The sequence below is a fragment of the Silene latifolia genome, unplaced genomic scaffold (assembly GCF_048544455.1).
Source record: "Silene latifolia isolate original U9 population unplaced genomic scaffold, ASM4854445v1 scaffold_20.1, whole genome shotgun sequence".
Classification (NCBI taxonomy): Eukaryota; Viridiplantae; Streptophyta; class Magnoliopsida; order Caryophyllales; family Caryophyllaceae; genus Silene; species Silene latifolia.
Genome location: NW_027413163.1, coordinates 6946502 through 6960136, shown reverse-complemented (window position 1 = coordinate 6960136; position 13635 = coordinate 6946502). Strand labels below are relative to the sequence as shown.

General features: G+C 40.1%; 1 protein-coding gene across 2 annotated transcripts; it reads right to left on the bottom strand.

Moving 5' to 3' along the window:
* Nucleotides 1-7660: 7660 nt before the first annotated feature.
* Nucleotides 7661-11103, bottom strand: LOC141638442 (phospholipase D alpha 1-like). 2 transcript variants are annotated; one of them, XM_074447857.1, is made up of 6 exons: nt 10823-11103; nt 10148-10260; nt 9893-9992; nt 9655-9796; nt 8514-8783; nt 7661-8420 (listed from the first exon to the last, which is right to left on the bottom strand). In XM_074447857.1, exons 3-6 carry the CDS (start codon nt 9980-9982, stop codon nt 7993-7995), a joined length of 930 nt encoding a protein of 309 aa, XP_074303958.1. In that variant the 5' UTR covers nt 9983-9992; nt 10148-10260; nt 10823-11103; the 3' UTR covers nt 7661-7992. The 2 variants fall into 2 exon arrangements, with proteins under 2 accessions (XP_074303958.1, XP_074303957.1); XM_074447856.1 differs by lacking the exon at nt 10823-11103 and adding an exon at nt 10439-10793.
* Between the last annotated feature and the right edge of the window lie 2532 nt (nt 11104-13635).

Below are 13635 nucleotides of genomic sequence, written 5' to 3'. Positions count from 1 at the left end.
AACCAAAAAAAACCCATAATAACAAAAACCCGTTAATCTAAAAAAAAACCCGTAACTTTAATGCACGCAGTGTATAACTTTAATAGGCAAGATGTATAACTTTAGTCCAAAATTTGTGTAACTTTAATTTATACAATGTATAACTTTAGACATTAACAGTGTAACTCTATTTTGATTATTGTATAACTTTAGCCCAAAATATGAAACTTAAAAAAAAACTTGAAAATAACAAATAAGACATTCAAAACAACAAAGATCGAGTGTATAACTTTAATGCACGCAGTGTATAACTTTAATAGACAAGATGTATAACTTTAGTCCAAAAAATCAAATAACAATAACAACCAAATAACAATAACCAAATAACAATAACAAAACCAAATAACAATAACAACAAAATAGGTTAGAGATAGAGAGAGAAAAAGCTGCGAAAATTCAAAAAATAGAACCCTAGATTTCAGCAATGACGGCTGCAAAATCCCCTTCGAAAACTACACCAAAAAATTCATCAAAAATTCACAAAAATTCAGAAACTGTCTGTAACAATAAATTTGATCTTCTTTCTCATACTAGTAATGAAGAATTTCCTGCTCTAACCAAAACAAACCAAGGACCTACAAGTGCGGATGTCCTTAAGGAAAAAGCCATACATGAAGTTGTTGGAATTCCCCCGTTGAATCTTGAGGTCTTGGTAGAAGATGAAACAGAGGAGGTAGAAGACGAAACAGAAGAGACGGAATCTAGCAACAACGTCACGTCTTTGCCAGTTATTGAAGAGGAGCCCTCTGGAGTTCTTCAATTTACTGCTGAGGAGGTGAAGGTGGAGCTTGATTACTGGAAGAATTCTGTCTACTGTTTTATTCTAGGAGCTAACCCTCCCTGGGATATTGTTGAAGGCTACATCAGGAGATTATGGATTAATCATAAGGTAGATAAACTCTCCTTTTTGCCTAATGGTGTTTTCATGGTTCGCTTTCTCTCCAAGGCTGCTAAAGATGCTGTCTTAAGGCAAGGACACTTTCTTTTTGACAATAAGCCCCTCATAGTTAAGCCTTGGACCCCTGATGTAGAACTTGTTAAGCATGAAGTTAAATCTGAACCTGTGTGGGTCAAGTTACATAAACTCCTCGAAATTCTGGGTAAAGGTCTTACTCGTATCTCTGGACTTATTGGGAAGTTTATCAAGTGTGATTTGGCTACAGAGGATAAAACCAGGATTGGGTATGCGAGAGTTATGATTGAGTTAATGATTGGTGACCCTTTCCCTGACAAAGTTAAGTTTTTAGATGAACATGGTGATCTTGTTATTATTGATGTTGAGTTTGAATGGAAGCCTGTGGTGTGTGATGGTTGTAAAGGTATTGGGCATGCTGCTGCTGAGTGTAGGAGATCTAAGAAAACACAGGCAGTGGTGTCTAATACTCAGAAACTTGTTGCCAAAGTTTGGAAACCTAAGACCAAAGCTACTGAGAATGTTCAGAAAGCTAAACCTGTTAAGACTCCTGTCCAATCTCCCTCTGCAGTGGTTGTAGCAGCAGCTACTCCTGTTGAGACACAACTTCAAACTCCTGTGGTTTGGCATTCCTCTGGGACATATTCTATGGGGCCTGCTCCTGCTCCTGCCAAGGCTACTGCAATTGGGAGACTCAGTAGACAAGATATTAGTGAAGGAGGGTATACTGTTCACAGATTTGGGCAACATACCTTCCTGGAAACCCTGAATACTCCTACACCCAAGGTAGGCATTGGGATAAGTGGTAGTGTTCCTCACCTTGTGGTGAGGAATGCATAACCTAGGGTTTTGGAATGTTAGGGGCCTAAATAGTCCTCCCAAACAGAAGCATGTTAAATGGTTCATGCATATGAACAAAGTAGGTTTGTTTGGGCTCCTTGAGACAAAGGTTAAGGCCTTGTCTCTAAATATTATAAATGGCTTAATAGTTGATGGTTGGAGTATTGCTACTAATAATAGTTGGCACAAAGGTGGTAGAGTTTGGATACTATGGAATCCAGCTATTTTTACTCTTGATTTCTATGATTTTTCAGCTCAATGCATCAACATGAAAGTTACTGAAGTTGCCTCTTCCACTCAATTTTATGTTTCTATGGTTTATGCTTTTAATGATCTGGTGGATAGAAGAAGTTTATGGAATCAACTTATCAATTTTGCATCTATTACTAATGGGCCTTGGATGGTTGCTGGAGATTTTAATTGTGTTTTGTCTCACACTGAGAGACTTGGTGGGGCTAGCACTGATGCAGAGATTGATGAGTTTCAGAGTTGCTTGGATGCTTGTGGTCTAATTGATAGCCCTGCTCAAGGGGCCTATTATACTTGGAATAACAAACAGGATGCAAGCTCTAGAGTTTTCAGTAGACTTGACAGAGTGCTTATCAATAGTGAGTGGAGTCAGAAGATGCCTTCCATGTATGCTCATTTCCTTCCGGAAGGAACTTTTGATCACACCCCTTGCATTATCAAGAGTTCTGATCAGTCTGATAGTTTCAAGAGACCTTTTAAGTATTACAATATGTGGGGTAAAGATAAGAGTTTTATCCCAAAGTTAACTGCCTGGTGGACTGTGCATTGTCAGGGTACTAAGATGTTTCAAGTGGTTAGGAAATTGAAAAATTTGAAGGTTCATCTAAGACAGTTCAACAAAGATCATTTTGCTGATATTGAAAATGCAGCTGCTTTAGCTTTAAGAAATCTTGAGGCCATTCAGATCAATCTCATTAATGATCCTAGTAATCAGCAGATGTTGAATATGGAATCCCATGTTGTGGAGGAGTACAAGAAGTTACAAGCTGACTGCATTTCTTTTCTCAGTCAGAAAGCCAAATTAGCATGGAGTAAAGATGGAGATTTCAATTCAAAGTATTTTCATGGAGCCATAAGGAGTCGTGTTCTCAGGAATCAGGTCCTTTGTGTGAAAGATTCTAAGGGTCAGGAGCATTCTGCACCCCAGGCTGTTAAAGATGCTTTCTTAAATTATTATAAGGAGCTCTTGGGGACTGTTGTACCCACTGACAAAGTTAATTTTCAGATTATTAAGAGGGGAAAGGTGTGTGATGCTAGTCTTCAGGATATTCTTGTTCTTCCTGTGACCAATCAGGAGATTAAAACAGCCATTTTTTCAATCCCTGATCATAAAGCTCCTGGACCTGATGGTTATTCAAGTGCCTTCTTTAAAGATTCTTGGACTGTTATTGGTGATGAAGTATGTGCTGCAGTTCAAGATGTCTTTAATTCTGGTAAACTTCTCAAGCAGTTGAATGCTACCAATGTTACTCTGATACCTAAATGCAAGATGCTTGCTTATGTTCATCAATTCAGACCCATTACCTACTGCAATGTTCTCTACAAGTGTATCTCAAAAATTTTGTGCAACAGAATTTCTCTTGTCTTACCTGAGTTGATTAGCAAGAATCAGGGAGGGTTCATTAAAGGGAGAAGTATACTAGAAAATATAATGGTGTGCCAAGATCTGGTGAGATTATACAATAGACAATCTTGCTCTGCTAGATGTATGTTTAAAATGGATTTGATGAAAGCCTATGACTCAGTTAGCTGGGAATTTTTAGCTGATCTCCTTGAAGCTTTTAATTTTCCAGTTCCTATCAGAAGGCTTATCATGGAATGTGTGAGTAGTGCTACTTATACTCTCAGTCTGAATGGGGATACTTTTGGTTTCTTTCCTAGCAAGAGAGGACTGAGGCAAGGTGACCCTATGTCCCCACTACTCTTCACTCTGTGTATGGAATATTTCACAAGAATCATTGACTGTGCTACTGCGAAGTTGCCTTTTCATTTTCATCCCCTTTGCAAACCTATGAGGCTTACTCATCTGATGTTTGCAGATGATTTACTGCTATTCTGTAAAGGGGATGCACGGTCTATTATGGTCTTGCTGAGGGCTTATGAATCCTTTTCCAGAGCTTCAGGGCTTAAGATGAACCCACAGAAGTCCTGTGCTTATTTCAATGGTGTGCCATCTGGGCTCAGAAAGGAGATCTTGTCTGTTTCTGGTATTAAAGAAGGCTCCTTGCCTTTTAAATATCTTGGTGTCCCTATTACAGCAGGCAGGCTAAAAAAGAGTGATTGTGGGGTTCTCATTGATAAAATAGTTGAGAGGATCAGGTGTCTTGGAGCTAAGAAGCTTTCTTTTGCAGGGAGACTTGTCCTTGTTAAATCAGTGCTCTCTACCATGTCTAACTACTGGGCTTCTTTATTTGTGTTGCCTAAGGGAGTCATCAATAGAGTTGATGCCATTTGCAGGAATTTTTTATGGGAAGGGAGTACCGAGCATAATAAAGCTCCTTTACTTGCCTGGCATAAGGTTTGTGTCCCTCAGAAGGAAGGGGGTCTAGGTCTTAGAGTCAGTTCAATCTGGAATGTTGCTACCATTGGCAAACTGGTCTGGTGGCTTTCAGTGAAGCCTGATAAGCTATGGGTCCAGTGGGTGCATCATGTCTATTTAAAAGGGCAGTCCTGGCAATCCTATAATCCTTCCTCTGATACCAGTTGGCATTGGAGGAAAGTTTGTCATGTTCGTGATACTATCAGGGATGGGTTTTCTGATGGAATTTGGAGTATAGGTGTTGGTGACTATTCTGTGAAGTCGTGCTATTCTTGGTTGAGGGATAAAAGACCAGTTGTTGACTGGCATAGGCCTGTTTGGAATGCAGTGTCTCCTTCTAAGCATTGCTTCATTGCCTGGCTTATTGCAAGTCAGGCTTTAATGTTGAAGGATAAGTTATTTAAGTTGCGATTTCTCGATGACGATGATTCTTTGTGTCGATGTGGCCTTACTACTGAAAGTCATACCCATTTGTTTCAAGATTGCGATTCATCAAGAAATTTATAGTTATCTAGCTGTGAAGTTGGGTGCTAGGCTAGATGCTACTAATCAGTTGCAGAGTATCATGAAGAAGAGATGGAGCAGGTTGAGGAAACAGGTGACCACTGCTATTCTTTTGGCAGCTTGGTACCTTATCTGGAATCAACGCAATGAAGCTAGGCTGTTCTTTAAGGTTTCACGGCCTGAATTAATAGCAGAGCATATTTGGCGTGTTATTCATACTAGAATTCGAGTTTTAAGTCCTCAGTTTATCACTGTTAAGGATAAACTTTGGTTGTCTAGAGTGCACTTGATGTAATTTTGCACTAAAAATTGTGATCTCTGAGTAGGTTGTAATGCGGATATTTGATCATTAATGAGAATTCTTACATTTTAGCAAAAAAAAAAAAATAACAACAAAATAACAAAAAAAATAACAAAAAAAATAACAAAAACAAAACAAAAAGGTAAATCTGAAAAAATGAACAACAAAGAATTTAAGGGAGGTGAGGCGTGACACAAACACTAAAAAAAAAAAAAGGATCAAATACCACGGTCAAACACAAAAAAATCTGAAAAAAAAAACCCAAATTAACACTGTCAATGCCAACTACCATTATACCAATATCACCACCCAACAACTAAAAACAAATCTCAAAAAAATTAATGGGAAAGAACAAATCTGAAAATATTCAAAAAATGAAATCTGAAAAACAAAATGGGAAAGAAATGGGGAGATTTAGATGCCGAAGTGGCGGCTCGGTGGTCGTGGCAGGCAAGACGAAAGAAAATGGTGGTGGCGTCGTGAGGGTGTCGGATCTGAGAGGAGGTGCGGGTTGTTGGTTTTTGTGGTGGAGGTTGACGTTCGGTGGTGGTGGTGATATGGTTGGCGGTCGTTGGTGCTGGTGTCGGTGGTAAGTGGTAGCAGCAGGACGGTTGGTGGTAGGCGGAGAGAAAGGAGAGCGAGAGAGGGTGGTCGGCGTGAGCGGCGACAGCAACAGGTTGAGTGTGGTAAAGGTCGTCAGTGGTGGTGTCGGCGTGCGGTGGTTGGAGCCAGGTTTGGGGTGTGTGAGGGATGAGGGAATTACATTTTTTTTTTCGGTTTTCTTTGTTTTGGGTCTTTTTTCAGAAATATGGGAGTGAAGAAAGAGAGAGAAAGGGATTTGAGAGAAGGGTGAGAAAATGAATTATGAGGAAGTGGGTATGGAGGTTACAATAAGGAAGGAGTTATACAAGATTAGAAGGAGTTATACAAGGATTAGGGAGGGAGATTAGGGAGGGAGATTTGTGACCCTTCAATGAGATGTAATCTCATCCCTCCATCCCTTCCATCCAAAGGCCCTTATAAGGACTTAGGGACTCATATGATAAGAAGGCCTTACTAGAACTCCTCTCTCTCTCTCTCTCTCTCTCTCTCTCTCTCTCTATATATATATATATATATATATATATAGAAATAGGATCTCGTGCGAACTCAAAGTTCGGTGCGAACTTACGAACTAATTTTTAATTGGTCAGATTCAACAAAATTTTGTACAGCTGTACTACACTACATATTCCCTCCACCTTTACTCATAATCCCCGACTTTCACTCACCTGTTACTTTTACTTCACCATCACCAGATATCACCACCTAACACCGGAGCATCTCCGACGCCGGTGCACACCGTTAGTTTTCTGCAAAATAAATACTGTCCTCGGGTCGGAATTTTCCGATCATTTAAACCACTCATTTATCTCTTCTCTCTCCAGACACAATCACTTTTCCTTAGTACGCTATCGACTCCGGCGAAGTCCTCTTCCCCAGGTACACCGTTAACGACATGCCCTATTCTATGTTGTGTTTTGTAGGTAAATTTATGAACAAATTGATTAAAAATACCAGATCCATGAGTTTAATAGCAAAATTTCGAAATACTAAGAGCATTTGATGCTCTGCGGAATATTCTGAGTCGATAATGTGTTTTATGCGTTCAAAATACATTGTCCTCGACGAGAACATTGCGGCCACCGGCGATCGAAAGGGCATAAATGACTAGATTTCATGGCTGTTGGTGATGTCGTCGCAAATTTGAAAGGGGTGGGTAGGGGTTGAATTTCGCTGAGGTGTTGTTGTTGTTGGTATGGTGGACTTCGGTTGATTGTAGTTGTGTGGTGGTGGTCGGCTTGGTGGATCACGGTGATGCGGTGGATACACAAAATACCAACCCGGTGTTACGACTGATTTGTGTATCTACTAGTAGTATCATGTGTATCCGGAGGGAGTAACATTTGTATCTAAGTATCCGGAGGGAGTAACATTTGTATCTAGTAGTTTGTTCATTGTATATTATGTACATCATTTTGTATAAATTTAAGTTGTTCCGCTTCGAAAAACAGAATGCCCGGCAGCCTATATAACCTTATTGACTGAAGTTAAAATCATAAAAGTAAACAAAATCAAGCAAAAAAACAATATCAGTCTCAATAAATGTGATCAGGCGCAGGTTATCCCGAACATTTACCAAGTGTTTCATTCCATCATTTCAACTTTCAAGTACTTGAATGCAATACGCTCGCTACACACTGTTATGTACGAAGTACTCGATTTGGCATCAGAAATTTGAAAAGGGTCAATGATACCATAAATAAGATTTACTCATTTTCAACTTTGTGCAAAAACAAATTACATAAAACAAAATCATAAAGCTAGATACACACGTTTATCTTCATAGATACACATCCCGGTCAAGCTAGATACACACATTTTTCTTCATAGATACACATCTCTTATAAGTTAGATACACTTTTTTGCCTTGCTAGATAAGTAGATACACATCTTTGTCAAGCTAGATACACTTCTTTAGATTACTAGATACAAGTCTTTTACCTTAGTAGATACACATTTATGGCAAGCTATATACACTTCTTTACCTAGCTAGATACATATATCTAGGAAGCTAGATACAACCATTTACCTTGCTAGATACACATCTCTAAACAACTAGGTACGCTATTTTACATATGAGTACCCTAGATACACAACTCGATTATGTTTGGACACAGCTTTATTACAAGGTACTCCTTATCTGAGTTTTGCAAGACTGCATTAATTAACCAAAAGGTCTAGAAATATATCCCCAGTCGGTACAACCAAGCTACCACCAATACATTAGCGAACATTAAACAACCAAGACGACTTGGAACCGAGGACACTAGCTTTCGTGTCAGGGAAACATTTGACACCAGGAATTGCGCATATGTTGCCATTACTAGTGACCAACAGAGGATAGCAAAGCAGGTGACATGGCAAGTCGTCTTCAAATATTTCGCTCGTATACCTTTTCCAATTGTCCTCGGAAACCATGCGAAGTTCTCTGATGCATTCTATTGTCTCAGGATGCGCAAAGTATTCTTGGAGTTGGCGAAGATGCTCGCACCAAAGTGACATTCTGAACCCGAATATATGGCCTTTTGGTGGCTGTTTACCTGCCAAATGATTGGGTTGGAAGGCTCCCATTGCTATCTCCGTGTTAATTCCTCCATCCATTGATCTCTGGTTTATATTGGCAGATCCAATTATGATGTACTCATCGTCGACTGGAAAAAATACAGTATTATTAATGTGGCCGCAATACACATGCATGAGATTGATATATAAAGACTACCAAAAAGCTGTTGGATAGACCATACCTATCATCATCTTTGAATGAACATAAATCATAAAGCGTCTATGGAGCTGAGCTCTGAAATAGTTAGAGCCAGCATCTGGTTTGTCCAGTTGTAAATACTCATTACGAGTCAAGACCTCCCGATTACCAAGACAGAAGAAAGACAAGTAGTCTGTTGGATGTTCATTTAATTGTTTACGTTCAATAGCAGCTGCAATATCAGAATACATCATCTCCATTGTCTTCCTCTGATGATACAGTATCTCCTGCACAGCCGCACTCTCAGGTACTCCTTATCAGTAAACACAAATTCTTATTCTGAACCAACATATTATAAGCTATAACTTTATCAAGCCAATGAACGGGTATCAAAATACCAAGCAGTTGATCAAATTGTATCCAATTTCCTTCAACTTAAAACAAAGGCAAAAGACAAGATAAATATACATCTCTTACAACGAATGCATAAAAATTAGCAATATGGTACGACAATAATTATATTCTCACCTGATGCCTTCAACACCCTGCTGAACACGGTGAGAAGTGGAGAAGGGTGGCAATGAACAGCTTGCAATAGCCTCAATAAATAAATAAATAAATAAAAAGCTAATAGTCTTAATGTAAGATAGATCCATGACGCACTTCGATATCACCACGTCTTTAGTTAATATCATAACCAATCTGCTATATCCAAAATCTAGAGTAAGGTCATCATCTTTGGGACTGAAGTTGTTTGAACTGAACTGAAGAGAACTGAACTAAATTGAATTGAATTTATAGGAAATTAAATACTTAAAATTGATGATGAAGATGGCGACGGCGACAACAACAACAACTGAACTGAACGGATATGAACTTAACTGAACTGAACTTATAACTACTGTAATTAAGTCCAAAAGAACAAGGCTTACGCCCCCCTGCAAATAATTACTTAGCACAAAAAGACTCCAGGGAACCAAAACATTTCCATTCTACACTCCAAGAAATTTACTTGCCAGAAGATCACCAAAGCAGGCAAAAGTGCTAAACGGAGGTGAACCCAAATTTAATAATCAGCCCATATAAATCAGTCACGCAAGAAAAAGAGACAACCCTCAGTTCTCACGTACAGTCACTCATGCCTGAAAAAATAAGGATACGTCACATTAGAAAATAAAAAATACCTTGAATTTTGGCCTCGACTTCCTTTTCCATCATCTGCTCCTGATTGAACTGCTTTAGAAAAGGTATAATAGTATTCAGCAAGTATCTGGTGTGGTTAAACCGTTCCTCAGATCCGACGCTGAAATATGTGCTCATCCCATGCTGTAGAAAAAAAGTGTTATATTTCAATATTTCATGAAACATTAAGCGCATAAAATTCACGTCTTCCTTCCATCCTTAAGCAAAGAGGGATCATACTCTCAATCTTCCTTCCATCCTTAAGCATGTCCTGCAGTTACAATTGCCAAGACAGAATGGGCAAGCCTGAGCAATCTGGTCTTCTGTCATTTGTGGATACCTTATATCCAAGTGTTTGTCGAAGTCATAGACAGGCAACATCCATCACAAATGTGTAATAACAGCAAAACATATTCAACTAGACATCATCTAAATTCAAAAAATTAGCTCAAGCATAAGACCAAACAAGAAGAAGCTCAAAGAGGAAACACAAACCAATTTTGTATGCAGAGAATACAAAAGCGCTTGGTCTTACACTTGGTGCACCTCACTACTCTTTTGTTTTTCCTGTGGCACTGATGACACTTGTTTGAATCAATTTTAATTCCCTGTCAACCAAACCATATACAATGAGCTAAAGAACCAACAAATTCAATCCCAATTCATCTTAACACAATAGCAGCTGCAATATCAGAATAGGACATGGCTATTTCATTAGTAATATATACATGTATCCAGAGTAATATATAAGTGTATCTAGAAGTACTATTCTATGTATCCACATACCATTACCATCGAACCCATGACCCATCACCACACATGACTAGTCCACCACCGCCTCCGCTCACTCCCACGACCATCACCACGCACAGCCACCTACTGCCCACATTGCCGTCACCACACACCCACAAAACCACCCGAGTGATCACTCTCACATTTTATGAATCATTGTCGCTGAATAAATCAGATAGTTTCATAGACGACATAGCACATATGCAAATGGGTAATATATATGCATTATCTACCATCAAAATCACAAAATTGTTTGACAAAATACGATCTCAAAATCAATTACTAAACCCAAATTTTTCGAATTCCAATTGTTTAGTAAAACCTAATTTTGTAGATAATTCATGAAAAATGGAAATAGAAGTTGGAATTAAAGCTTACCTTTCTGAATATGGAGGTGTAGTAATGGAGTTAGTGTGCATGTGTATCGATGGCCTGCATAGAGGAAATGCGGGAGAGAGAATGTTAATTAGACGGAAGTTGGAGATGAAACGAGGGTAGTGAAATGAGACGCATAGTAGCGGTGGTGGCGGTGGGGGTGGCGGCGGTGGTGATAGTGGATGAGGGAGAAGGAAGTCAGATGTGGTGGTAGGGGGATAAGAATGAGATTGAATGAACTCAGGGGATGATGCGCGTGTTTTATTGATTTGGGGGAGTTCGTACAGTTCGTACGAAACTTTAGTTCGCACCTGACCCCGACCCTATATATATATATATATGGGCGGGTTCAGGTACGAACTGAGTTCGGTGCAAACCGTACGAACTACTCATATACACAGTATAATACTTTTCAGATACGCGTATTCATACTTTCAGATACACAAGTTCATACTTCCGGATACACATTGTTATACTATAGGATACACATGTATCTAGTGGTATTCGTACATGTCTCTAGTATTATTCATACATGTATCCACCCCCAAACACTACTTCCCACCACCACGCACCACCACCGCCGACTGCCACCACCCCTCCACCGCCACCACCATTTTATACACATGATAATACTACCGGATACACATGTAACTAGTGGTATTCATACATGTATATAGTGGTATTCATACATGTATCTACCCCAAAACACTACTTCCCACGACCACCGCCGACTGCCACCACCACCCCACCGCCGCCACTGCCACTTCCCACCATATTTTATCGTCTCACTACCACCACAGTCCTCTCATAGCCATGCCGGCGGCACCACCACACCTTCACTACCACCAACGACTAACATCATTTCGTCACCACCACCTGCCCAGCCATCTCACGACCTCCACATCAGCAACACTGGTTACTACCACTAGAACGGCGACAACCTAGCCAAATCCACAAGTCAGAATTAATCGTGGTTCTTTTTTTAAAGTTTGTTGGTGGCCAAGGAAAGCCACGAATAAGGCCAGCGGTTGGTCGACGTTTCCGGCATAGGAGATCGTGGTGAGGTTAAATGACCGTCGGAGAAGAGAAATAAGGCGACGTCGGTCTGGATTACGGCTGTTAGTTAAAAAGACGACGAGGAAGGAGATCAGCGAACCACTGGCAACAAGATAGGTGATGGAAGGATTTTCTGGTGATGTCGTCAGTGAAGCCGCCGGCAGTGAGGGTGGGGTGCTGGTGGTGAGATATAAGAGAGAGCAAAGCAACGAGTAATCAACTAATAATGGGCTTGTGGTTCGCATTGGCCGGAGATATCTGGGTCGTCGGAATCGTCGCCGGCTTAATGAGGTGGTTACTAATGGCGAGTATTGGTACTGGTGGTTGGGGAGTGAGAGAGGATAAGGATTAGTGTTTGTTGTTGGATATGTTGGGATACGGGTAATGAAAAGTCAGGGATTATTTGTGTTGTTTGGGCCCCTTTTAAGTGATTGGGCTGAGATAAATTTGACCCTTAGATAGGAGTTCGTACGGTTCGCAACTTAATTTAGTTCGCACGGGATCCTGATTATATATATATATATAGAGAGAGAGAGAGAGAGGGAGAGAGAATGGTTCTCATAAGTCCCTTACATCTTATGAGTCCCTAAGTCCTTATAAGGGCTCTTGGATGAAGGAAATGGAGGGATGAGATTGCATCTCAATGAAGGGCCATAGATCTCCCTCCCTAATCTCCCTCCCTAATCCTCCATAACTCCTTCCTAATCTGTATAACTCCTTCCTCCTTCTAATTTCTCTACTCACTTCCTCATTATTCATTTTCACACTTCTCTCACCCCCTCATTCTCTCTCATTCTCTTAAAAAAAAGACCAAACTAAAATAAACTAAAACACAAAAAAAAACCAAAAAACCTAAAAAAACCAAATAACAAAAAAAGGACAACATCATTCTTCTTCCAGCCGGCAACAACCACCCTACCTTCCTCCGCGCGCCACCGCCTACCTCCCTCACCCTCACCGGCCGTCCCCGACAACACCACCCGACCTCCCTTCCTTCTTTCCGGCCCACCATCCGACCTCCCTTCTCGCACCACCACACCGAAACCATCCCACACCTACCCCCACCCCTGATCTGCCACCTCCCCCACCATCATTCACGACCCATGCCCCCACCCCACACTGAAACCACCGCACGCCCACCCACGACTGCCTCCCTCCTCTCCAACCCGACACCACCGCCACATCTCCTCTCCAACCCGACACCACCGCCACACCACTCTCCACCGGTCGTCACCAACACTTACCCCACAACCAGTCGCCACTACAACCGACCTAACCGCGCCATCACCCCTCTTCTCCTTTTCTTTTCCGTCTTTCAGGATTCCAGATCTGGTTTTTTTTTCTTCAAATTTGTTGGTTTGTGTGTTTTTCTGGTTTTTGTTTTTTGTTCTTTTCGTTTTATTATATTTCAGATTTCAAACTTTTGGTCTTTGTTTTGTGTTTTTTATTCGTCTTTGTTTTATGTTTTGTTTTTTTTTGTTTTTATTACCTTTTTGGCCGTGTATTTCAATTTTTTTTTAATTTGTAATTTTTAATTAGTGTTGTTATTGTTATTCGTGTCGGGGTTGTTGTTTTCGTTGTTATTATTTTCAGAATCGGTTTTTTACATTTTTTTTCTTTTTTAAAATATCGTATTTTTAGATCTAGTATATTTTTTTCATATCTCTTATGTTAAATATCGTCTTATTTTATATTCTCTCATTATGTGTAGTTGTCGTAGATTTAATATAGTTGTTGTCGTCGATTTTTGATTTTAGTCT

Coding starts and splice junctions, on each gene's coding strand:
- LOC141638442 (XM_074447856.1), bottom strand. Junction 9,993..10,147: donor ATTCTCTGCATACAAAATTG/GTTTGTGTTTCC, acceptor CTTGGATATAAG/GTATCCACAAATGACAGAAG. Junction 9,797..9,892: donor GGATGGAAGGAAGATTGAGA/GTATGATCCCTC, acceptor TTTTTTCTACAG/CATGGGATGAGCACATATTT.